This window comes from Camelus bactrianus, chromosome 8, assembly GCF_048773025.1.
Source record: "Camelus bactrianus isolate YW-2024 breed Bactrian camel chromosome 8, ASM4877302v1, whole genome shotgun sequence".
NCBI lineage: Eukaryota > Metazoa > Chordata > Mammalia > Artiodactyla > Camelidae > Camelus > Camelus bactrianus.
In genome coordinates this window covers 38,550,341-38,577,986 of record NC_133546.1, presented here as the reverse complement: position 1 = coordinate 38,577,986, position 27,646 = coordinate 38,550,341, and the positions used below count along the sequence as shown (strand labels likewise).

The 27,646-nt window shown below is 37.7% G+C and overlaps 1 protein-coding gene across 1 annotated transcript; it reads left to right on the top strand.

The window, feature by feature from the left end:
- On the top strand, positions 1-27,116 carry NUS1 (NUS1 dehydrodolichyl diphosphate synthase subunit). The gene is made up of 5 exons (XM_010965478.2): positions 1-556; positions 14,686-14,811; positions 15,717-15,866; positions 20,440-20,539; positions 24,318-27,116. The coding sequence occupies exons 1-5, from the start codon at positions 142-144 to the stop codon at positions 24,406-24,408; spliced, it is 882 nt and encodes a 293-aa protein (XP_010963780.2). The 5' UTR covers positions 1-141; the 3' UTR covers positions 24,409-27,116.
- The last annotated feature ends 530 nt before the right edge of the window (positions 27,117-27,646 follow it).

Here is a 27,646-nt window from a genome sequence, read left to right as displayed (position 1 = left end):
TGTTGGCAGTAGAAAGGGGTTCGGGTGCGGGGGGCGGGGGAACGCGGAGCGATGGCCCGCGCCGGCCGCACGGCCGGTTAAGAAGCGGTCGCGCCGCGGGTGTGGGAGGGAGAGGAGAGGGCGCCTGGGCGCCACGAGAGTATGACGGGGCTGTACGAGCTGGTGTGGCGGGTGCTGCACGCTCTGCTCTGCTTGCACCGCACGCTTACCTCCTGGCTCCGCGTTCGGTTCGGCACCTGGAACTGGATCTGGCGGCACTGCTGCCGCGCCGCCTCCGCCGCGGTCCTAGCGCCGCTCGGCTTCACGCTTCGCAAGCCCCCGGCTGTCGGCAGGAACCGCCGTCACCACCGGCATCCGCGCGGGGGTCCGGCCGCGGCCGCCGCCCACCTGCGGCTGCGCTGGCGCGCGGACGGCCGTTCCCTGGAGAAGCTGCCTGTGCATATGGGCCTGGTGATCACCGAGGAGGAGCAGGAGTTCAGCTTCTCGGACATCGCAAGCCTCGTGGTGTGGTGTATGGCCGTGGGCATCTCTTACATTAGCGTCTACGATCACCAAGGTGAGGCCCGGAGCGCGTAGGGGGGCCCGGGAGGCTCCCGCCGCGGGGACCGCACATCCAGCAGGTGTACCTAGAGCGCACCGCTCATCACAGCCCTCCCGCTCAGCGAGTTTCCCGGTCCCAAGGCCCTTAAGTGCAAATTACAGTGCCAGCGCTTTCGAGGAAGGAATATAGGCTTTAATGAACACCTACTAAGTCCGTGATCCAGTCGCTTTCTGTACGTTTAAAACTGGTTCTTATTCGTTATAATGCCCCAGTAAGGTGGATGATGTTTGTATACCCTTGTGTTCAAAAATGAGGGAGTTGAGATCAACAACATTCACCAATTTGTCCAAAGTTAGAAAGGTATTAGTAGGTAGATTGAAATTTTAGCAGGTTTGTGCTTTTCCACAGATTGAACTTTTTGTTACACCTAGTGGTTCTTCAGAGAGGCTCAGGGCAGTGTTCTTAAGTCACAGTTAGGCTGCAGAGAATTTATGCATAAGCTGTGTGGTTGGGGCCAGGTGGCATTTGAAGCGGGCTTATGAAAAGTATGTGAGAGACCGGATAGGCAGAAAGGAAAACGGCCACCTTCTGTCTTCGGAGGTCTGGGATGCTGTGCGATCCTTGATCCTCAGTGGCCAACACAGGACTTGACACAATAATTGTCCTCCCATAAGTTTTAATTGAGGGAATTTTCACTGTAGGGAATTTTTGTAGGTACCGAAACTCAGCACTTATCGGATAGCAGTAAGTATAAAGCTCTGTGTTAGGCATATTCCTTGGATTCTTACATGTAATTCCATCGACACAGGCTTGCAGGGAGTAGACACACACTCACGTGAGTGGCATGGTTAGTGAACGTTGGGATTAACTGCTACGAGAAGGGGAAGAGAAATTTTAAATGGAGGAACTTGAGAAGTTCCTGTAGAGGATTGAAGCCAGACACTGAAGAATGAATGGGAGATAAGATTGAGGAAAGCTCTATGAGTGTCAGGTTTGGGTTTCAATCAAATCCTAAAAGCAATGGAATTTCCTTAAGAGGTAAGAATGGTTTAGGAGTATTGGTCTGAAGGAAAGAAATCTAGTCTCTGTTCAATAACTTAAGTTACTGGTATGCTCCACAGAAGCTACAACTTGATTTTTAATCTTTAAATCCTCATCAGAGAGGCAGGTTTAAGTGTGAGGTTTTGTTAGCAAGGGTAGGTTGAGGTCAGACGGGAATTCTTATAGGGGATTAGAGTAATCTTTGGTTGACTGATCACCTCCCTTGCAGCCAGCAGGAAATACGGTGACTCAGTAGCCTGTCATCAAATAGTAATTTACCCTGTAAGGTAAAGTTTAATATACTCAGGGGCTGACATTTTATGGAACTTGGCAAAGAACTCAGCAGACCAGTAGAAATCACAAGACTGTTATGAGGCGACATGGTCCCTGCTTAAGCAGTGCAGCAGAAATATTGTCTGGGGAAAAATAAGTGAAGCAGAAATGGAGACTAATGAAAGCCACTGAGCATTGTGGTGAATTAACTTTAAGTGAATCACTTATATCCAGGTGATTCTTTTCAAGCAACTACCTTTACCTTCCAGTAGGGAAGGAAAATGAATAGCTAAATAGTTTAACTTGCTGACTGGGCCAGCTAACACAGATCATATTGCCACACTTCCTTGTTCTGGCAATTCCTGTTCTTGATGTGATTGCTGATGTAATTCAGAAATATCCTATGTCATATCTGCTAAAAGAAAAATGGTGGTAATGAAAAGGAAGAAGTCAGACTAACCAGGAAGTGCATCGACTCAGAGCACTTTGTGTCCTACTGTAAAAAGCAATTTTAATTATTTTTTAAGGGATAAAGGTTAACTCCATTGTTGGAAATAAGAGGCTTTCAGTTTACTCGTTCTTGGTTTTGATTGATTCATGCATTCATTTAACAGGTGACAGTTGGGTGTCTATTAAGTATCAGATACCTCATGTTCTAGGCATGAGGGTGCAGCAGTGAAAAAACAGACAAAAATCCCTATGCTTGTGGAACTCGCATTTTATGAAACTCTGACAAATATTATAAATGAGTAAAATATATTAGATCATAAATGCAATGAGGAGAAATAAAGCAGGGGCCAGGGAGAGGGATGTTGAAAGTCAGTGGTGGAGTGGGGGGTGCAGTTTAAATAGAGCAGCCAAGGAAAGCCTTAGTGACTTTTGAGTATAAACCTGAAAGACGTGAGGGAGCGAGCCATGTGGCTATGTGAGAAAAATTATCCTTTTTCAAGGGAACTGTAGGTATTTAAGCTATATTCAGTTTTCCCAAACAACGTTCACTTGAGCCTATTTCTGTGTAAGTATTTAACTTATTTTAATAAGTCCTGTTGGCATGCTCTTAAATGCTACATTTATTGAGTACCTACTGTGATATAAAGCACTGGGATACAAAGAAGGACAAGAAATTGTGTCTCTCAAGGAGTTCATTTTCAAGTTAGGGAGAGCTAGTAAAAATTAATACAGCCTGATGTATAAATGCTAATGAGTGGCAGAGACTTTATTTAAGGAGAGAAACAGAAAAATCCCTGAGGAGCAGGATTACCTTTATATGTTCATACTAAGGAAGGAGGTGACACCTGAGGTATGCCTTGCAAAAATAGGTAGAATGCGGATCAGCACAATCAGTACAGTGCTCCGTGTGTGCATGTGTGACAGCGAGAGCAGGGACTCCCTCGGGCAACATTCCCATTAGAGCAGCTTGAGCAACAGCACTGAGCAGAGTGTTGGATCAGTAAATATAATAGGTGAGTTTCTGTCAAGTTGAGAGATGAGGTAGGATGAAGGCTTGGCGACTGTTCTGGTTAGCTCTTTCTTTGTAGTCTACCCCCAAAGCATGGTGTTTTTAAACACCAACTGATGTATTGACTCAGTTCAGGTGGGCAGTTCTTCCTTGTTGTCGGGTCCCCTTCTAAGGGTACAGTCAGGAACTGGCGGGGACATAGCAGCCTCTCATCAGTGTTTGTGCCTGGTTTGTGATGGCTAGGATAGATGAGCACAGATCAGCCAGCTGTCTTCGCATCATCTTTCCACCTGGTTAGCTTGAGTTTCCTCCTTTAATGGTGGCCTCAGTGTAGTCATACTTCTTTTACATGTGTTCCCAAAGACCTAGCCGAAGGCCAGAGCTGCAGGGCTTTTTACAACCTTGCTTAGGAAATCATGCAGTGCTTCTGCTGTATTCTCTTGGTCTGAGAAGTCACAAGTCTTCCCAAAATCAAGAAAATGAGAGACTTTACCTCTCAACGAGAAGATGACTTGTGCAGAAGGGTGGGGGTGGGGATGGGAGGGGTTGATGGCAGCTGTCTTGGAGATAGGCTACTGAATCACCTTCCATTGTTCACTGTTGTGTACCCCTTCACACCCACATTTGTATATAAATCAGTATTCATTCTAACTATAGTTGGACCTAGATTATATTTAATCCTTAGACTAAAAATCCACTGACATTGACTCCGTCAGCAAACTGATCTTTTCATTTTTATTTACCTGCAGTATTTCTTGATTATAATCAAGAATTTCTGTCAGTAATTTTTTCATCTATCAGAAATTGGAGTTGTTTTCTCAAGAATTTCTTGAGCTCCGAGTTCTAATAAGGAGATTTGGCTATTTTGTCTACATTATTATCATTTAAGAAGAGGTTGTAATTGGGCTGGTACAAAAATTGGAGTTTGGGGTTTTGGTGCTGTAGCCTTAGAAGTGTTATGCTTGCCTGGGTCTCACTTGAAGTATGCCTAGATCCAAGTCACCTGGAGATGTATTGTTATCTTTGGTGATGGGACCTGTTTGGTTGTCCAGCTGTATTGGTGCCATGCTGAGAACCTTGCTGGAGGGCAGTATTTTTCAAAACACAGTCTGTGGATCATCTGTGAATGAGTTAATGGGGGTGTTTATAAGAAAAATACAAATTCAACACAATTATTGATCAGAACAAATTAGGCAAGTGGGACCTAAGCATCTCTGTTTTTATTAAGCTACTTACATTATGCATTTGCACAATGAAGTTTGACTCAACACAAATGAGAGGATACTGTACGACTTGCATTACATCGAATTATTCATTCATCCTTCATGTTCCTTTTCATAAGTGAAGATAATTTTGGGTGGGTCTTAATATTACTTACAATAAATTGGAGTGATCCAGAATAAGGCATTGCCTTCTATGTGAGAATTCAGCAACAAAAGAAATCTTTTGTGATGCTTTTTTTAGTGTTGTTTCCATAGTTATAAATCCATATTGGGTGTCTTACGAAATGGTTTTTGGATACAGATTTCTTACACTAGCGTTAAGAAGATCTGCCCAGTGTACTCCCAGCCTATTTCTCACTATTTTATATACCTTTTGCAGCGTCTGTAATTAGGTTACCTGATGTTCCCTCCTCCTGGAGGGTGGTCCTCTCCTTTTCTTGGCAGATGGCTGACTACCCGTCAAAAGACTACCGTTGATCCTTGTAAGTCCATCCTAACTACTGCCCCTTAGGTAGTCTCTCCTAACTATTCTGTTCCTAGTCTTGCTCAGTCCTTGAGTCCCCTTAGAATGTTGTGCATCTCTAACGGTACGTCTGTTGTCTATCTTGTGAAGTAGTAGTTGTGTGTATACGTGCCTGAACTTTCTTACTAGATTGTAAGCTCCGCAGATGTTATCTGTGCTTCTCATTGTTGCTTCTCCTACAGAGTGTAGCTCAGTGCTATGCATTTGAAGAGTAGTCAGTATGCATTCCTTGAATTGGAAGAAGGGCTGCATTTCTTGTAGATGAGAATGATGAATGGAGTTGTGATTTGTTCCCCAACACCAGTACTGAAAGCCCTAAAATAGTTGGGGGAGAAATGAACATAGTTTGCCCAAGTTTACTTATTTGGCACACTGACATAGATGCTGTTGGGAAATATGACTTTGTTGAGTATTGTTCTTCTTATGTTGAAATACAGAGTTGCTAGAAGTATTGAAAGTCCAAATATAAATGTGATTACATTTTGATATACCAACAGTGCAAACTAGAGTACTTGCCTTCCCTCATGTGGAAACTCACGTGAGGGAACATTCTACTTCTTAATATTCACCTCTGTTTAGTACACTTCAAATATAGTATAGAATTTTACATTTATCTGGTGTCGTGGGGTGTCCTCGTCTCCTTTTTCTACCAAAGGGCTAACTACCTGTCAAAAGCTATCACCGATGCTTGGATGTCCATTCAATTCTCACTATCACTTCCTGGGCAGCCTCTCTTGACTGTTTATCCCCAGTTTTGCTCTGTCTTTGAAACGCTCTATCCTGCTTTTGAAATGACCTCATTCTCTGAGTACCCTTCTATTTAGCCATAATACTGGGTTTATGTTTGAAAATAAACACTTACTTAATAGTAGTAATTACTCTTTGTTGCATTCTTACTGTGTATCAGCTGCTATACAAAGAAGTACATTAAATCCTTAGCACTTTTACAAATCAAGAAACTGAAACTTAAAAAGTCAAGGACCCATATCTAGTAAGGGATAGATCGAGAATTTGAACCCAATTTTAATCCAAAACTTTTGTACTTAACCATTATGCTATACTGACTACCACTCATAAGAGAATGTAACCACAGGGCAGTCACTTTTAGTACTATTCCTGATTATGTTGGGTCATCTTAAAGCCTTAGTAAAATGGTACTTATCTAGAGGTAATAGAAATAATTTGTAAAAGATATTTAAAGGCAAATAGAATAGACTTCCTACCACAAATATGAATGTTCGTCCCGTGCATCATAGGACATACTTTACTTTTTTTAATCAGCTAAATTTAATTTTATGGAGCTCCTGCTCTGTATCAAACTATTTCCTTGTCAGGTGAGCAGTCTGTGAAGATATTCTCATTTTAAAAATGTGCAGCCAGAGGCTGAGAAAGCCCACGTGGCTTGTTTATTTCACACATCTCACCTGCTGAAGAGCTGGGGCTTAAAACCCAGTGCTCGTTCCACTATGTGCCACCATCGCACATGCCTCTTCCCTTGCTGCAACATGCTTATTCCAGTATAATTGTTGTTCTGTGAGGTATCCTGGGGCTCTCTTGAAATAAAATTGTTTAATGGCTTATAAGATTTATTTTGTTATGACTAATTCAGTCATGTAAAATTTTATCAATAGATTTTTTTAAAAAAATAATTGTTCCATAAGTGTATGTTTTTCCTCTGAAGATTGCATCTAATAGTGTTATAATTAGACTGTTAGAGAATTAAATGAGGGTAGCCACTAGATAAGTTAATTAGGTATCTAGTTTAAAAAGGAAAAAGGTAGACTGTTCTGAAGGATGGGTATTTATTTATAAAAAAGTATTGTTTTAATTCCTTAACTGGTCAGATGCTTTGTAACAAGAGAGATTCTTTCAGTGTTTGTCTCAGTTTTCTTCCCTTCTTCTCCCTTGTCCTTATAAATTCTTGCTGTTAGATAGTTCCTTGAAAATCTATTTCTATAGAAGGGAAGGAATTACCACAGTAAACATTCAAATTTCAGATTTAAAAGAAGATATATTGAATGTGTATTTTTAAAGTCTCATTTTTAAGAATTGATTATTCATTTCACATAAATTTTTAAAGAAGCAATGTTTAAGGGATACAGATTTGCTGATTAACTACTTGTCTAATTAAACTCCTTGTTACTTCGTTCCCTTAATTTGAAAAAGTATTATATCATGGCAGTATTACCCAGTTAATGTATACATAGTTGAGTGTTAGGGTAGATTGAATACTGAAAACTGTAAATAATTCTAAAAAGTGATTTTAACTGATATAGGAGAGCTTTTTAAAGACTCCAGTAGGGTCTTTATATACTAAATATAGTATATAATCTAATTGGTGGATAGGGCATACTTAATTCCACTCTCCATGAAATATTTTTTCTCCTGGCTTCCATGATCTTATGTATGGTTGGATTTCCTGCTGAGCCTTATGTCTAACTTCTCCTTTGCTCCACTTTTAAAAGTTGGGAGGTCCTAGAGTTCTCTGCTGTAGGTGCGCCCTTGTTTTTCTGGTGTTTACTCTACCCCCCCTTATCAGAGGTCAGAAAACTTTTTCTTAAAGGTCCAGCTAGTAAATATTTTAGGCTTAGGCTATCTGGTCCTTGTCACAACTACTCAATTCTGCAGATATAGCCAGAAAGCAACCATAAATAAGTGGTGTACCTGTGTTTCAGTAACAGTAGTTTGCAGACTCCTGTCCCATATTTTTTTTTTTTTCCAATTTCTTGGCTCTAAATATCATCTATGTGCTCACACTCAGATTTGTGTCTCCAGTCCTGATCTTTCCCATAATCCCAGACTCCTGTATCTAACTTCCTACCCAACTTCTCCAATTTTATGTTACTAGGCATCTCAAATGCATAACATGTCCAAAATAGTACTCTTAAAATTTCCCCCTAAACCTGCCTCGCTCAGTTTTTTCCCATCTCAGAAAACACTACTACTTTCCAACCAGTTGCTCAAGCGAAAAATTTAGATGGGAGTTTTCTACGTTGTGTTCTGCCTGTAATCTATCAACAGGCCTCCTTGATCTTGCTTCTAGAATGTGTCCCAAATTTGCCACATGTTTTGGTTCTTTGTTGCAGCCACCCAAGTTTGAGTTTTCATTATCTTTCACCTGGTTTATTGCTGTAGCCTCCTAATTTGTCTTCATTTCTGTTCTGGCCCCCATATAATCCGTTCTTCACTCACCAGCAAAGTGATCTTTTTGTTGACATTATTCAAATTGAATAAAACCATCTAATGGCTTCCCATTGTACTTCGAAGGTTTTCTGAATTCAGAGACCTTTTTTGTTAAATAATGCAGTTGTTAAAATAATCGAGAGACTAGCACCAAAGAAAGATACATGTTTACAAGTGAAAAAAGCAGGATACAAAATTGTATGATCACATATGCCAGGATTACATGTGCATGTGGACAAAGACTAGGAAATATTAAAAACCAGAAATAGTTATGATGGTAAGGTTAGGGGACGTTCAGTTTGTTAGAATGGATGGTTAGGGGACATTCCTTATTGTCTCAACTTTAAACATCGTATGCAGTTTTAATACTAGAATTCAAAAATGATATTTCTTAAGATATTTTTAAAAAGTCTACATTTGGCATAGTTCGTGTTTAAGAAATACCAAAAAACATTGTCTTTCTGAGATCCAGCTTTCCTGACATAATATTTTATTCTTTCAGGGAAATTATAGATTTTCCTGTATGTGTGCATGTGTGTGTTTTAAAAAATATTGGCTCTTTCATACATCTTTTCTCTGTATATTTCCAGATAGTTTACATGTGGGAAATTGAGGGTGCATGTGATATAGTTGTAGAGCAACAAGCATAATGTAAATCATTGTTGCAAAAGCTTATTTTAGATTCCCAAGTCATTCTTAAAGAATTCAAATATCTGTTAGGCCTACGACTCTTAAAAGCCTTTCAGAAAATAATTTTTTTTAGTTTTTTTTTTCCCCAAAAAGATTCTGCTCATTTGTAAAAAGATCACCTTTATTTTATGAAGTTTAACTTTTGGGAGCGGGAAATTCAAAATTTAATAGTTAGGTAGAGTTAGCTTTGTTTATCAGCATTAGAAATAGTTATTGAACTGAGTAATGAGAAGCCAGACCTGGATTTCAGTCCAGAGTCTTAGACTCTTGAGCAGGAGTGGCTTGGCTTTTCTAAGTCTATATCCTCATCTGTAAAAGGATGGGATAAAATTGTTCTTGCAGTTCATTATAATTCTGTAAAATACAGTTCTCTCAAAAATTTGAGTATTTGCTAATGTTTTTCCCTCAGACTGGTTATTTCTAAATGAATGCAATCTTAACTTCTTTTTGCATAAAATGACTTTTGTGATAGTTTCTTTACTTTTATTATATCATCTTGGCTTTAGTTTAAATTCTGTGATGGAAAATAAGATAAATTATGTCCTGATCTAGGAGAGCTTTTTAAAGACTATGTATACATTAACTGGGTAATACTGCCATGATATAATACTTTTTCAAATTAAGGGAACAAAGTAACAAGGAGTTTAATTAGACAAGTAGTTAATCAGCAAATCTGTATCCCTTAAACATTGCTTCTTTAAAAATTTATGTGAAATGAATAATCAATTCTAAAAATGAGACTTTAAAAATACACATTCAATATATCTTCTTTTGAATCTGAATCTCTCATATTGTAGAGGAATTGCCTGTCTCAGTCAAAGGCATTCTTAGATCTTATTGCTTTTCTTGTGTATCATGTGAAATGTGTATAGGTGGGCTTTGAATCCTGAAGAAAATTGTAAGCTGGTAATGTTGCTTATGGGTAAGTAAGGTAAGTATCTTTGAGTATAATCAGATTTCTAGATGGGGGTCAAGCTATGAGGTATCAAGAATCATTTTGCTGGTAATCTGTCTTGCCTATGCATGTAGCACTTCTCAGAAACTATAGTTGTAAATTTCACCTCTTCATCCAAATCAGCCAAGACAAAGGTTTAGTTTAAAATAACTTTATGTAAGTTTTCTTCATAAAAGGTACTTTGTAACTGTGCCTCTATGCAACAGTTTTTCCTTTGTAACAGACTTTCTGCCTTTGTGCAATAAGAAAATGTCTTTTATTGTGAGAGGTTCCTGGAAATGTCTTAAAGGTTCCATTCAGTGACATGTTCATTTAGGTTTTTTTGTTGTTAGGTGGCATTTTGTGTACTGATAATTCAGTTTATCAAATAAACATTGAACTCCTGCTATGTGGAAAGTACCTCAGGGGGAAAGAGATGAATAAGATCCAAGTTCACAAGTAAGATTACAGTTCAGTGGCATTGGGGGAGGGGTTAAGCTATATCTAATAAAAAGCAGAATATTGGTTTTTAAGGAGTTTGAATAAGATACATGTTTTTGGAGGGAGTGAGGTGAGAAGAGGAATTGGGCATATCTGGCAGGGGGATTAGAAAAGGCTTCTTCAGGGTAAGTAACACTTCAGCTGGCCTGTGAATAATTAGGAGAATTTCACAGGTGTGGGGCAGGGGAGGTAACAGAGGATGAGGGTTGGAGTCATTCCATGTGTTTGAGGGGTGCTGTAAGGCAATCTAATTTGCCAGGGATAGAGTACTATTGAGCAATTGCAAGATTCATTCATTTCATAAACATAAATTATTTCTACCCACCAAGTGTGGAAGTATAGGCCGGAATGTTAATGCTTATCTAAGCAGTTTGTTGTTAATACATTAAGCATTTTGGGAGCCATTGAAGATATTAAAGTTGGAATGTGCCAGGATTGAAGATGTCCCCAAGGAAGTTGGTAGTTAATCTAGTGCTACGTTGCTAGAAAGGGCAGGAAGACCCATTAGAAGACGGTTGTAATATTATAAAGAAGGAGACTGTTGCTTGAAACAGTGGGGACAATGGACAAAGGGAAATGAATACAGTAAACATTGCTGTAGAAGAGTAAAGGGTTTGGAATCTTAATAGGGCACTGGGGAGTAGTGGTGATAATGCCAGAAAGTAGGGAGGATGCCCGGGTGCCCTGGCAGGTAGTGATGCCTTTATTGGAAATAGAACAACAAGAAGAAGGGCTATTTTTTTTTAAATTATACAAACAGAGCTTTACAGCAGTTATGATTTTAAATCACCTATTATCCCATCAACCTTATATATTTACTGTTCTCATATTGCCTGTTCTCTTCTGGGTCTTATCCCCAAGTGCATATAAGTTTTACACTTATAGTACTGTCCCCCCCCCCCCTTTTTTTTAATTTGATGCAGTGTAAGTGTTTGAGAGCTAGCTTTAAAAGATAAGCTGCCAGGGGGAGGGTATAGCTCAGTGGTAGAATGAGTGCTTAGCATGTATGGAGTCCTAGGTTCAATCCCCAATACCTCCATCAAACAAACAGACCTAATTACCATCAACATCCCCCCTACAAAAAGATAAGCTACCAAGTTTTAGATTTGTTCATTTTCAGATGCTTACAGAACTTCAAGGTAGGATTAGATGTTTTAATGAATTCAAAATGTTAGGAACCAAATGCTCATCCTGTTTTTACTTGAAATTTTAATGTTTTGTTCATCATAGATGTTTTTGCATTAATTTCAAGTTTTTAAAGCTATGGCATCAACTTATTTATCTTAATTACAGAAAATCCCCCCCCCCTTCCATTTTGCCTCATTCATCTACCCTGGTCCTGTCCCTGAGTGATTTTAAAGTCCTGTGAGTGACTAGAATCAGAGAAGGAGGAGCATGTAGACAGGAAGAAGGCTGAAGTAGGAACTCAGAGGAGTAATCTCCATTTAGGGATGGAAAGAGGAAAAGGATTCAGTGCAAAGTGAGAAGGGGCCATTCAAGGAGCAGACTGGGAGTTGAACCAGGAGAGGACATTCAGAGGAGCTGAGATGAGGATAGAATTTTTAGTAGGAAGCAGGGTAGTCGTTAAGGATAATACTTCAGAATGGCTGAGAAGGAAAGGATAAAGATTGAGAAGAGGTAGTGACCATTTTGATGATGAAGAATGTTATCCATTGCCTTGGAGGGAACAAGAGTTCTTGAAGAGCTTTCCCATTGTAATCTGAAGGCTAAGGTAAAGATGAGTGAGTTGGTGAGACCTGAAGCATAGATCTTCAGAGTATCAAAGGAAAAGGTCAGGATAAGTGTGATGTGACTACCCAAAAGCAAGTGTTCCTAGTTTGGGTTACTATTAAAATGAGTAAATCTTAGTTCATATGAGAAATATATTTATTTAACCTTTTTTTTTTTTTTAAAAAAAAGCAATAATACACTCGTATGTCCTAGCAGTAGTGTTGTGGAGATTTTGTGTTTTTAAATTAAGAAATTTTTGAAATTCATATGCCTTCCATAATTTGTACCTACAATATAGGCCAAAATGTGGTCTAAATTAAGTTTTTCTTTTATTTGAATTGATAAATTAGAAATCTTGTAACATTTATAAGCCTGTGTCATATGTTTATATTGCTATTTTTTAGTGTTTTTTTATCATGTGTGTGAATTTTATGATTGACTTGAGGATAATGATTATATTCTACATATTTTTATTGCTACACAAGTATTAATATTCCTAAACATTGTTATTCACATAGCTCCTAATATTAATCACCTCCCTTTAAAACTTTTCTTTGTATTTGGGAATATATTTTTTTTGTTTAATCTTACTCTGGGTATAGGTATCACAAAATACTCGCTTTCATATTTCCAAGCTTAGGGTTGTAGGATTGTGGGCTTTCAAAAGGAGCCACGTCCTTAGCCCTCTGCTCTCTCCCTGTGTGCTCCTTCACGTTTGGAGATCTTGTTTCTCATTTGTGTGTGTGGCTCTCACCTTAAGGAGGATGACTCCCAAATTTCCATCCTCAATCCTTTGTTATGTTACCTGTCCAGCTGCACACCTGTAAAATTCTCTTAATTCTTTGTGGGCCACCTGAGATGTCACTTACCCTAAAGAGGCCTTTCCCAGTCCCCTGGCTGGTCTCTGACCTGTCGTTTTCTTTCTGCAAACATTTATTTGTTGAGTGTCTGTTCTGTGCCAGGCACTGTGCTAGCCACTGGTAAGCAAAACAGTGAGAGCCCTGCCCATGTGGTGCTTGCTTATATGAATGTCCTTTCCTTATGTCTCTGAATTGCTTTTATAATAGCCCTTGCCTAAATGTCCTGTCATCAGCTGTCTAAACGAAACTCATCTTTTCCTTCAAACCAGTTCTCTTTATATAATTTCCCTACTCTTAAAAAATGTTATCACTTTCTGTTATCCAGGATTATGGAATTTTCTGTGTTCACCTCTAATCAAGTCATGTTCTTTCGTCTCTCAACTCTTCCTTTGTAGTGAATCCTTTTTCATTGCTTTATCAAATTATGTGTGGACTGCTGCAGTAGTCTGCTGCTTGGCCTTCTCTGTCCTGTTGCTAGCTTGGTTTTCCTAAAGATAAAAATTTCCACACATTTCCACATTGCTCAGAAGTCACTGGTGACCCTAGTGCCTTACATTGGGTTGGCAAAATGAAATAAAAATTAGGCCTATCCCCTTGCCTCTTTTCTCACGTCATTTGCACCAGCAGCATTTGTCTGCCTTTTGAATATTCAGTGCTTTTTTTCTTAAGCATTTCCTCATCTAACTGTCCTCTCCATTTTCTTCTCTTTAACCTTCTGAGGTCAGATCAGCTAAGTCTTTCTTATTTTACAAAGCCTTTTCCTGCTGAAGGAGACTGCTTTTATCTTTGAACTGCTGTTAAACACAAACAGCCAGGTTGGCACTGTATGGCATATTCAGCAGATTCTGTGCTATTTTATATACATTTACAACATTGTCTCTCCCAGTTAACCTTTAAACTGTTTTAAAGACAGATCTGAGTGACATTACAGAGAAGGATCACTTGATAAAGATCAAAAGACAATGGCCACTAGAAAGCTGGCCTCTCTGAATATAGCCCAAAGTTTGTCATTTGTTTTTAGTTAGAGCTCTCTGTGTTAGTTTTATATTAAGTAAATGTCACATAGTTCCTTTATCTTTCTCAGTGATATGATAGTAGTTTAAGTTTTAACTTTTCTGTGCATGGTTGGGGAATCAAAAACAGTTTTATGTAGCCTATTTCATGCTTTGAATTTACTAAATTTTGGTTTTTGTACTTTTGTCTATTCTTTGCTTTTTGCATAATTCATATTATTTTATTCTTACTGTAAAAGAAACTAATCAAATTGAGGTAACAGTATTGAGTGTATAGAGTAAATCTATAGAGAAATTATGTTATACTGGGAGAGAGGAAGATACGGGCATTGGACTGCTGCTGCAGTTTATAAATTCTTGGACAAGTCCCTTAAGGATGTCGGGTCTCAGTTTATCTGTATATAAAGGTATCAATAGATGATCTCTTAGAATTTCTTTCTAGGTTTAGATTTCTCTCATTCATGTTGACACAGAGTTGTTACCTCTGTCCTTTTTTAGCTTGAAGACTTTAGCCTGAAGCCAGACTCTTGTAATAACAAGTTTTGTTGTCATGTTTTCCTTTTAGATTCTAATTTAGGATTAGTCATCCCTGCTTCATTTGGCATTTGTTCAGTTCTGGATCCAATGTTTTCACAACGAGCATCCATTATTTATTGAAGAGGATAAATTAACCTAGTTGGGATTCACTTAGGTTTTTGTTTTTCCCTTTTAAGGTATATTCAAAAGAAATAATTCCAGATTGATGGATGAAATTTTAAAACAACAGCAGGAACTTCTGGGTTTAGATTGTTCCAAATACTCACCAGAGTTTGCAAATAGCAATGACAAAGATGATCAAGGTAAGCATGAGTGTAAAATTTAGTATCTAGCATATGCAGAAATGTTTTGTGTTTCAAGGCAGATTCTCTTATTCATTTGTTTATTTATTAGTTTTGCCCTGTTAGTGTTTATTTTCACCGTCTTTAATCATCAGATTTAGACATTTCTTTCTTCATCTTGTTAAAAGATTAATTTTCAGAAAAAGATAAAATCATGATTCTCATAGATATTAAAAACTAAACACATGTTAAAGATTTCATTTAACTCATTAACAACCAGGAACCAGGTAGATTTTATAACCAGTTCCAGGGGAATCCAAAGAATTGGTACCTTTATAGATCAGAAATACTGAAATAAAGAGGCTCTTTTTCTGTGGGATTAGAATGAACATAATTGAACCTCTACCAGATAAAGAATTGCATGTCTATAGACAAGAATTGGGCATTGTTGTCAGTTACCTAGAATTCTGTTAATTGTAAAACAGCTCCATAGAATCAGAATTTGATAAGGTGGGTGTGTGCGCTATAGACAATTCATAGTCCATTGAAGCACATTTTTTCCCCTACAATCTTTTGTGTTTTGCTAACTGATTGTAGATGTCATTTTAGATGAGTGGAAATTGTTAATTTACTGTATAAGTAAAATTTCTGTTTCGTAGAGGGTTTATTCACAGATACACGGTCATTCTGAGCACTCTGAAAAGAAGGCTGTATATAAATATATGCACAAATGTCAGCATGGGTTCTTTCAGACGAGAGTAGCTAAGTATGTTCTGATACTGAAGTTGAAGGGCTTAAACAATTTTTGTTCACTGTAAGAACAGTACCTTTATTTTAGTCTGAACTTAATATTTCTTGAAAGTGATTTTGAAATGTATCTGGAAGAGGGTGTTTTTTTTAATATCTTGTTTTTCTGTCCCCTCCAGTTTTAAATTGCCAACTGGCAGTGAAGGTGCTGTCCCCAGAAGATGGAAAAGCAGATATTGTGAGAGCTGCTCAAGACTTTTGCCAGTTAGTAGCCCAGCAGCAAAAGAAATCCACAGATTTGGATGTAGATACGTTAGACAGTTTACTTAGTAAGTCATTTACTTTTGTTCTTAGTTTGTCCCACGAGGATACAGTATGAAGAAGAATGTCTAAGTTCCGTTCACACCATAAAGCCTGATTTTTTTTGTTGTTGTTATTATACTTGTTATGTTTATACTTGAAGTTTAAAGACCCACTTGTGAAAATGGTTTTGAGATCATGAAATTTGTAGTCAGCTCACTTGCCTGAGGAATTATTGGTAAAGGAGAGGACCTAAAAGGATTTTGAAGGAAGTAATGAATATTCTTGAAAGTAGGATTTCTGCTTATCAGCTCTCTTCCCTCTTTTCAAAATTTAGAAATTTTTTTCTTCTAGTTTTATTGAGATATAATTGACATATAGCATTCCTCTTTCTTTTTAGTTTGAACTATTAAGTTTGAATTTAATAGCTATTTAGGAAGCAATGCCAAGAATATAATATTACTATCATCAGTGACTCCTTTTTAAGTATTCCTTCCATCATATTATACTGACTATACCACTATATTTGTTGTGTTACACCAGCTATAACATACTTTATTTATTTTTCTTCAACTGTTTATAAAAACCTTTAGTTTGCTTATTTTCCCTCTGTAGTCTCCTCAGAACTTTTTGCCTTAGTTTTATTGTCCTTCTGCTTACTAGCCTTGTCCTTGATTCTTTTGAAGAAAGGCAGTACTTCTAACAAATTCATGTCCATCATGTTCTGTAACCATATAATTTCAGACATATTTTTCATTCATCCACATAGATTCTCCATTTACTTTACTTATTAATCATCCATTTTCTAACTCAGTCATTTATTTAACTCTCCATTCTTTGTTTTTTCCACTTTGACACATTACAGAGCACAGTCCTTCTCTGGCCTCTTGGTCTCACTGACTCCCTACTTTTGTTGACTGCTCACTTCTTACCCTACTTGCCTGTTCTCTACTCTGTCATTGTCTGTACTGAGACTGAATGAATAGGCTTAAAGTAGACCTCTAGACAGAGGTTCCTGGGATGTTGACTGTTTCCTGGAGCCTTCTAAGGCCGCAACCAGAGAGTAATTTTGAGGATGTCCTAAAAGTGATGCAGGGACCAAAAGCTGCCCGTCAGATAACCTAGGGAGACCAGGTTTTGACTGCAGGGTTTGTAGACCTATGATAGACAAAAACGTACGCAGTTCTTAAGTTAACTCATTAATCTGACAGAAGAAACCCTCTGAATATTGTCACCCACCACAGGTCCCTTGTGACTGCAATTAATCCTCATCTCTACCGCCAGCACTGGCAGCTGCTGATCTGCTTTCTGGCTATACTTAAGCCTTTTCTAGAAGTTTTATATAAATGCAACTATATAATAAAGTCTTTTACCTCTTGTTTTGTTTACTCAGTATATTATTCTTGAGATTCATCCATGTTGCATGTATTAGTGGTTCATTACTTTTTGTTGGGGAATAATATTCTATTCTATGGATTTACCACATTTTGTTAATCCATTCATCAGCTGATGTATATTTTATATCTTGCCAGCAATGTAGAAGGTTCTAGATTCTCCATCTTGCCAAGACATAGTGTTGTCAGTTGTTTTTTAATTTTTTTTTTTTAATTTTAGCCATTCTAGTGGGTTGTGCTTCTAATTCACATTTTCCTAGTGAGTAATGATACTGAGCATTTTTCATGTGCTAATTTGTCATCTATACTTCTTTGGTTAAGTGTCTGTTCAAATATTTTTCCTATTCTGAATAGGTTGTTTATCTTATTGAGTTTTAAGGTCTTTGTATATTCTGAGTACAAGTCTTCTATTAGTGATAAGATGTGATTTGCAAATACCTTTTTTCAGTCCATGGCTTACCTTTTCTTTTTCTTAATGATTTCTCTTAAAGTATGTAATTTTTATGAAATTCAGTTTTTCAGTTTTTTTTCTTTTATGGATCTTGCATTTGGTGTCATATCTAAGAAATCTTTGCCTGATCCAAAGTCACAACTATTTTCTCCTGTGTTTTCTTCTAGAATTTTTATAGCTTTAGCTGTCACATTTAAGTCTGTAATCCATTTTAACTTAATTTCTGTGCATGATGTGAGGTAAAGGGTACCAGTTACTCTTTCACCACTGCTTGTTGGAAAGACTGTGTTTTCCCCCTTTAATTACTGTGGCTCCTTTATTGAAAATCAGCTTACCATAAATCTGTGAGTTGATTGCTGGACTTTCTGTTCTCTTCCGTTGGTCTGTATGTCTGTCCTTATGCTACACTGTCTTGATTACTGTAGTCCCAGAATAAGCTTTGAAATCAAGCAGTGTAAGTCTTTCAACTTTGATTTTCTTTTTCAGAGTTTTAGCTATTCAGGGTCTTTTACATTTTCATACACATTTTATGATAAGTTTGTCAATTAAAAACAAAAAAGGAACAAACTCTTTTAGTAGAGATTGAGTTGAATCTGTAACTTAATTTGGGGAAAATTGCCATCTTCACAATTTTGAATCTTGCCATTTATTTGGGCCCTAATTTTCCTCTTAGCAGTGTTTTATAATTTCAGGATATAGAGTTTCTACTTTTGTTCAGTTTACTCTTAAAAATTTTTATTCTTTTTCATGCTATTGTTAATGGGATTTTCTTACTTTTATTTTCAGATTGTTGATAATATATGGAAATATAATTTTTTAAAAATACTGATTTTGTATCTTGCAGCCTTACTTAAATTCACTTAGTTCTAGTAGTTGCTTTTGCAGAGTCGTAAGATTTTCTAAATACAGGATTATATTGTAAATAAAGATGACTACTACTGTCTCTGCTTGGCTTTTTAGTTTCTTTTTTTTTTTTTTTTTTTTTAAATTCTTTCGTCTGGCATTCTGTGTCTGCATAGTTTAATGTGTCAGTCAGTGATTTACACACTGGTTGTGCTTATATACCTTAAATTTGTAAAACTTCCAAGATCTCTGAGAGGTGTTGGAGAGTGCATTGAAGTCAGTTCTCAAGTCTCCTTGGCTGTTACCTGTCACTGGGCTTTTTTGCCACCCTGTCCCCTCTGCCATCCTTCCTCCCTTGCATGTGGTAGTTTGCCAGTCAGCCTGGATATATGGAGAGCTTATCTGAACCCAGATTTCCAGCATCTCCCTGTTAAATTTCTGGCCATTATGCTGCTAACTGGGACTACAATCTCAGGGTAACAAAGCTGTGGGTTTTCCTCATTTGTTTCCTTTTGAGTTTCCCACTTTTAGCTGGCAAATTATAGGTTTTCATCGTTGCCCCCTCCTTCCTGCCCACAATCTCCAGTTCAGATTAAGTCCATATCTTTTGAATGCAAGCAGTACATCTTGCTGTTTTTTTGCTTTCAGTTTCCTGCTGGTAAAACTACTGTTTCATTCAGTTGATGGAGTAGAGGCCTGGGAGTTGGGTGCATCCCCAATCAGGAAGGCCAAAAGACTCTTACCGTTTGTTCTTACCTGAACTTCTACCTGCTGTGTGTTGTTTTGTTTTGTTTTAAGAATAATTGTTTGCTCTGGTTAGTATTCAATGCCCTCAGGTGATTGATTTTGTCCAGTTTAATACTTGTTATTTTTGGAGAGAAGTCACCACCCACGTCACACCACTATTAGCCAGCAGTCCCTTCTTGTCCTTTTTTTTTTTTTTTTTTTTAACTAAAGAGGATTTGATTTTTAGCAGAAAGAGGAATGTGTGTTCCACTTACTCCATTCACTCTGCCAACATAGACTTTTAGAGACTTTGTTATGGAAATAATTCTTTATTACTGCTGGGTGAGCCTGTCTAATCCAGTCTCCTTATTTAACAAATGAAGGAACTAAGCCCTGGAGAGATGGTGTGACAAGAAAATGGCTGAACTGAGCTTATTAGAAACTGTTAGAACCTGGGTCTCCTGGATTATAGCAACTTTTCTGTTATACTAGTGACTGATTATTTTAAGATTTATTTTACTTTACGTTTAAGCAGTTGAAATATTCTTATTCCCTTTTTCTCTCAATCCAGATCTTATATGGAAACCAGTCTGTAAAGCAAAAAATGGCCAGGCCTTGGTTGAGGCAGGTGTACAATCTTCTTTTCCCTCCTCGGGAGCTTGGGCTCTAGGGAATACAGAACATTTATAGTCTACAGCTAGGAGTTGGTCTTTCTGGGTCCTTAGCTGTACAATAGGAGCATGGGGAAGGAAGGAGAGTAGATAACTTTTTAAGTTACTTTTTATCTCAGAAGTTATTTGGTTTTGTGGCCAGAATAAGTATTTGAGTTCTTAAAGCAGTGCCAGTTCCAGGATGCCAAGAGAAGACTTCAGCTGAGTCCTGATCCTTAGATGGGATTTGGGGACTAACCTGTAGGGTTTAGAGTGGGAGTGGGTTTACCCTTCCTTATTGAGTAATTAATCCAGTTAAATGGCCTTTAGAGAAAACTTCCGTATGTTATTTGGAAATAACATAGATATTAAAGTATATATTGGACCGTGGAGTAGGGGTATGGAAACATACAACTAAAGCTTCCAGCGAGAACAGATACTCAAAGCATAAGAAACCAATTTGATGAACAGAGTTTGCCCTTGATCATTTTTTGGTAAGCAACGTGTGTTAAGTTCATGTGTCTTTCTTTCTTCCAAGGTTCAGATGGTTTCCCTGACCCTGATTTAGTATTGAAGTTTGGTCCTGTGGACAGCACACTAGGCTTTCTTCCCTGGCACATCAGGTTGACTGAGATTGTGTAAGTAATTAAAAGTGTACTGACTTCGGTTTGATCCAGCAAGTGTTTCTTGAACCTAGCACTGTACTAGATACTGTGGAAATTCCCAAAGAATTATAATATTGAATTCTTTCCCTCGGGTATTTCATAGTATCAGTGGTAAAATAAAGATCTATGTAAATGACTCACACACAAGAGAGTGTGTGGTTGTGCAGATGTTTGGTATTGAAACTAATCATCGTAGGAGATCAGGAGTGAGATAACTGTGGGCCAGAGTTGTTGATTCTACAGAAGAGATGTGACTTGATCCAGGGTGTAAAATGGGTAGAGTTTCTGTAATTAGAAGATGGAAAGTGTAGGGATGGGCAGGGGAAAAAAGAAAAGCTGGGGGGCTAGGCATGAACATCACATTTTAGAGAAATAGGGAAGTGGTCACCCTAGAGCCGAGATTAGTGTTAGATAGTAGTGTAAGGTGAAATCAAATAGTCTGGCTTTAAATACCAGCATAAGGAATGTGTGTTATTGTTTAGCCAGGCAGTAGGACATCGTTGAGCCTGTGGATGATGCAGGAATGGTGATTTTGAAAGGTGTGTTCTAGAGTAGATAGGGTCTGGGAACGGATAAGGTAAAAGAGGCCATATCTGTAATTTCAGGGAGAGTACGTTGATGAGAATGAAGTTGCTGACTTGGAACAGGGTTTGGCAGACTTTCTGTATACAGGGCCAGAGAGTAAAGCTTTTGGGCCTTGGGGACTGTACAGTCTCTCGCAACTACTCTCCTCTGTTGCCGCTAACCACTTGATAGTACAGCCAAACACACACAGACAATATGTAAACAAATGTGTGTGACCGTGTTCTAATAAGACCTTGTTGGGGGTGGAGGGTGGGAAAAAAAAAAAAAGACCTTGTTTACAGATACAGGGGATGCATTCCTGGGCTGTATTTGCAGACTCCCAATCTAAAATAAAGGAGAGACTTAGGATCCTTAAAATATATTTAAATTCTGAGTCCTAGGAGAACTGTACTACAACTTCTATCTCTCATGAGAAGTAGTTCCCAAGTATACTTGCAGGCCTAGCACTTTACCAATTATGGTAAAAACTAGAGTAGAAATGAAATGATACCCCAGTTTTTAAGCCTGAGTGACTGGATGAACTATGGTGTTATTGAGACAGGTGAGAAAGTCAAAGGACACCATTGATTTTGAAGGAAAGATGTTGAACTTAGGAATAAGATGGTTTTGAGGCCATAGTCTGTTTAGATGGAATTCCTTAAGAGGGCAGTTGAAGATGTAGGATTGGTAACTGGATGAGAAGCCAAGGCTAAGGATGGACGTTTGGGATTGTCAGTACCTGGGGGGAGTAGAAGTAGTTGAACCTATGAGAATAGAGACATCCCTGAAGTGTACATAGACGAGCACAGTACCAAGGGGTTCTTTAAGAGATGCTTGAAGCTGGGGCGGGGGTGGGGAGGCAGGAGAGGAAAAGGTATCAAAGAGGCGAAAAAGAACACGTAGGATGTTAGAGTCAGAAAGGGCTGTAGGTTATCTAGTACTACGCCCTCGTTTCATAGGCCAGAAGAATGGGAAAGACATTGCCAAAGCTGTAACAAAGTGAATTAGAACACAGATCTCCAAACTGGATTTGGTGTGTGTTTCTCTTATCTCTTTTTAACCCAGGAGTTTCCCAAGTCATTTCACTTGCCTTTCAGGTGGACTCCCAGAAAGGTAGCGGTGATACTTTGTGAGGTTGGGAGTGGTTTGGAGGGAAGAGTATGTCTTAGAACATAGATCTTGGTTTGAATCTTGGCTGTGCAGCTCAATAACATGACTTTGGTGAGCTATTTAAACATCTCTATGTTTGTAAAATGGGCATTTTAATTCAGAGTTGAGGATTTAAATGTGATATAGACATTAGATACCTGGCATATAACAGGCTTTCCCGTGGATCTTCGTATGTGTGTCTGTCATAGCTCTATTACATTACCTTGAAGTTTGCTCGGTATTTGTCTGCTGTCCATCAGACTGTGAGCACCGTGATGGCAGGAAGGATGTCTGAATGTCTGACTCATACTGTGGAGAAGTAGAAGACTGGCGCTCTGACAGGACAGACCAGCGAAACAGCAGAACTGCTTCTGAGTCACTGAGGGGTAGTGGTGCCAAGTACTTCTTGAGGAGGGATAGGAGATGAGGCTGTTGATAAAGGGCGTAAAATGAGGAAGACTTAGGAAAGTGGGTAGTTTGATGAAGACATTGGAAGCAAACTTTTAGCAAGAAGAATGCCATTAACTTTGTCCTTTGAGAATATCATTTCAGTAGAGTGAATAAGATACAAGGTTGATAGCAAAGGAAAATGGAGGGAAGATGTTGAGTTGTTTCAGAACTCTTGGCAGTAAAAGGAAGGATAAAGATTGTATGTCAGTTACATCTCAGTAGACCTGGTGGGGAAAGAAAAGGAAGTATAAGGAAAGCTTAGCTGAAGAGAACCACAGGGTCAGACAGGAGTTCATCTATGGTAGGTTTGCTCAGACCTTTTCTTGTGTGCATGTGACTAAAATTCTTAATGTGACTCTTGTAATCTGACCAGGTTTTGGCTCTGATACTGTTTGCAATTTCCAAAACCTCACAATAAAGCTGTGTAAATTAGACATTTATTTTCATTGTTAATTATTGAAAATTATTTTAAGTGTTTAAAATACTTAAAAATGAATCCTCTGGCTGTATGGTCACTCTGTCTTTAAAGAACTTGCCTTTACACTGTAATTGCCCCCTTGAGCAGTTGGAATTGGTGGAGATAAATACTGTTCATTCATTGATTACTCACCACGTGGCTTCAGTATATGATCACGTGGGGATGCTGGGCTGCTCTGCCAGTGTTCAGCCTGACTTTCATAAACTGTTCAAGTAGTACTGGCTTTACTCTGACAGAGACAAGTTCTTGAAGTGAATTTGAGTGAGATCCTTTATAAATAGATCTCCAATTTTACGTTTTTCTAGACTTATGTTTTAATACGTTCTGAATCTTTCTAGCACTACATTGTGCCTTCGTTTTGAAGGATAAATGAATATGTCAAAATACAAAAATGTCAGAACTGAAAATGGTCTAACATTTCAATGAATTCATTGTAAGTTATGTCTCTTAGTAATTTTCACTTTATCTTTAGAATTTGAAATGTAATGTATAATTTTTTTTGTTCAAATGGTCCATAGATCTGTGTGAGCAAAGGGTAAGTTTTACCGTCCTGAGTGGATTACCTTCAGATAGGCTGAAGCCCAGTGCCGTATGTGTGGTACTTTGCCACTTTTTTGTTTGCTTTAGTCTTTTGTAGACTCACCTTCCAGTTTTATATTTTAATAAACTTTATCAGCAGAATCTTGCCTTGTGATCTTTAAAAACAGTATAGAAATTCATGGCTTAGACACAGTTTTTCCAAAGGCAAGAGATGAGATCTATCAGATAACATTTATGTCTTGTATGCCTGGTGGTACAAGATTGTTAGGGAGCCTCAAAAATAAAAATTAGAAACTTGGGGGAAAAGAAGGTTTCTGAATCTCAACCTCACTACAAGTTGCTTTTTTCTTCTTGTGGAAAGGAGAGATTATTTTTTATTTGAACTGTTTCACAGTGAGCTTGACAGTCATTTAGTAGAAATAGTTTGACTTACTCTATGCTTGTAATTTACTTTCTTCTGTTCTTAACCTTTGTGGTCATTAGCCTTCTGGCTCCCCACTCCAAAGTATAGCATATCATCTAATTGCTTTTTTCTCTTGTGCCTCTTTTTTTTTTTCTTTTTTTTTTCAGCTCCTTGCCTTCCCACCTAAACATCAGTTATGAGGACTTTTTCTCTGCCCTCCGTCAATATGCAGCCTGTGAACAGCGTCTGGGAAAGTAGCGATCCCTGGTTGTATAATTTGATTTCAGGCTTTTGGAGAAAAGGACTCAAGTGACTCTGATGTTTACAAAGCACCTATGAAACCCTGTATACACCTAGTTCATAATCCTCATAATTTATCAACAAACACAAAAAAGTGTCTTACTGGAGAGTAAGAGTATGTATGTGTGAGTGCGTATGTGTGTGTGCGTGTGTGTGTGCATGTGTGCGTGGAAATAAACTTATAAATGGGGGAAGTATTGGAGAAGGAAAATGTGGACTTGCACCTTTGAGCAAATAGTAGCAATGTTTTAGGAGCTAAACTTTCAAATTTAAAGGCTTCAGCCCCAACTACTTCCCTATTTTTGTGGGGAGAGAAAGGGGTGATTAAAGCTGTTTTGTTGTGGTTTCGGGGGGAGGGGAATAATTTTTGTTCAGTCTTTCCTAGTGACCAAACTTTAATTTCTGAGAATAATATATTAAATGGAACCATTCTGAGTTTGAGGGATCTCCAGAGGAGTGGAGTTCTGCTCACATGTTAGAAGTGTGCTCACCTCTGGAGCAGAGGGAATACCTATTTCCAGACATCCGTCCATTTTCATTTCTTCATTATTGTCAAACAACATGACTTGAAAGTGTTGCTCTGTTGTCTGTGAGCTGGGTTGTGAAGATCATTTGAAAAGAACTCTTACAACATTGAAATGCAGAATTTAAAAAATTTAAGTATTGTATGAGGCAGTCAAAAGAAGGTAAAAACATTGTAATCTTAGAAGTAAAGATGGGAAGTTTCCTTAATAAGGAAAGTTTTGATTTCCTTTTCTGTTCAGTGGGCAGTGTGCTAAAGAGTACCCAAAATTGGTTTAAAAAATAATTCCATTAACTGTGTTTATTTAAAATAAGCATGTGAGGGAAGTTACCAAGGCAGCTCTTTTTCTTAAAAGTAACCTGTTCCTCTTTGGAATAGCACATCTAGGGCCGTGTTAGTACTCAGGAATTTTACTCAGTAAATCCTGATGGTGACTTTGCATAAAAGATCTTTAAGTAAGATTGAGGCCTGTGTAGGTAATAAACTATTACTGAAGTCTACAGAAGTAATTTAATTTTGCATGTTGTCTTTCATGGCAGAGAACAGGACTGGTTCTGTTATTTTTAAAATGAATAAATGATTTTTTTGATAGGTGTTTAATATTTCTTTCCTCACTGCTGATCCTCGGATAGAAACCATTCTTTACATTTGATGGACTGTTTTCAGAAGAATCTTATCAACAAGTGCCCAATAGTTATCCAAAACTCTGCATTTAGAATGGAGTAGTTTAAATACTAGGTTTCAGAGTCTGAAAAATAGCAAAGCAAGACTGGATTTGGAAAGCAAGGTCTGGAGTTGCTTGTCAAATTCTGAAGCTATGAAGAGTAAATGTTCTGACTTTGGATTACAAAACCCCATTTATGATTTTAAAAATACACTTGAAATAAAATGATTAAACTAAATTTTGGTTCAGTGACATTACTTTGCACAGTATAGTTCTTTGTACATTGTGAGACTTTTTTTAGTCTTAATTTATTGCTTGAAGGTTTTGTGTGATGCTACAGCGTATCTCTCAACTTTACCAGAGAATTTTAATTTCTGTTCCCCTGTACTGTGATCCATGTTCTATTGAGGCTTTTTGGCCTTAGTTTAAGACTGAAACTATGCCTTTTATAAACATGTGTCTTTTTTAAACATTCTGGAATATATATGGTTTTAATGAATTAAATTTATTGGGCCCAGTTGAAGTAAAGGGATTTATTATTTGTTAAAATGAAGTTGGTCAAATAAATTACCCACTGGGATATAGCCAAAGTCACGAAAGGTTTAATAGTTGAATCTTTGTGTGTTTATTTTCTCCTTAACATTTCATAGCAGTATAGTGTTACACATCAGGGTGAATCTGTAAGCTGTGATCTAAGTCTGTTACAGCCCTAGGAAGAGGCCCTTAAAACAAGTTGCTAAGGATTCTGATTTCAGGTAAAGACATTCCAGATCCTTCTCACGAGTTTAACTGCTAGTATCGTCTCCACAGCTTGAATGGCATTAGTCATTCTGTAATCCCTGCCAGAATCATTGCTAGTTACGTGTTGTCAGGGCTCCCTTTGCACTCCCGAGAAGAATTGGTAACTTTACAGTGTTGTTTGTCTCTATGTGTTTTGAAGGATATTGTCTTTAAATTGTTTCTTCTTGACACTCCCCATAGTGGAAAAATTATCAAATTAAACCTACCTTATGGATGGCAGCTTGGAGCCTAGCAAGAAGTTGGAGGGTGTGAATTCCATTCCCAATTCTGGTTCTGTTTTATTTTTTAACACTGATAACTGTTAGAAAGTTTGAAAGCTGGTTTTCATGTGAGTAGCAAATTTTGGTATATTGTAACTAAGGCTTAGTAATGCCTATCTTAAGAGAGGAATGTGTTGTAACATTAAAGAACAGTGCCAAATACACTGTGCACGTCTACAGTTTAATCTTTGAATGTATATTACTTGATTAGCTCCCTCCTCCTTCTGTGTGATGGTCCCATGCATAGAGTCAAATCCTTGTGATGTTTTGTATGCTGTAGACTTTGGCAACATGTAAATAATATGTAAAGCAAGTTTTTATGATTAAGGAATCAAATTTATTGAATTTTATTATTGAAAGTTGAAACAACATGTATGAACAAAAACAATAAAAGAATATACTCTTTTCATGGACTATAGTATTATGTGAATGTTACATTTATTCTAAACATATAAGGCCTGCAGAAATGTAATGAAAAACTCATATGACAAGATACCAATACTGTTTTTTCAGATGGTATGTTCTTGATTGAAGTATATTCTCATTTTTACCAGATTAAACATTTGGAATCTTATAATGTTATTTGGTTTTTGCTAGGTAACAGCAAGATAAAATTCAGCTTTGCCATTGCTAGAGTCGTCCAAATTTCACAGTAATTAAAATATGAATAGTTTTTTTTACTGAGTATAGAATGCCAAATTAAAAAATATATATGTGTACTCTTTTAAAAAGGAATGTGACAGTTCTTGTCAAGCCAGGAAATAGAGGGGTAAGAGCTATGTTTGTCTTACGTTGCATAGAGTATTCACTATAACTTGAGGATCTAATTATAAGAGAGTTGGCTTTTTACGCATAATTTTCATCTGAAATGAAGTTTTCCAAAGGTCACATTTTAACATTAGTTAATAGGAAATGCCTTTTTAACAAAAATTAGTGTAGGAAAAGTTC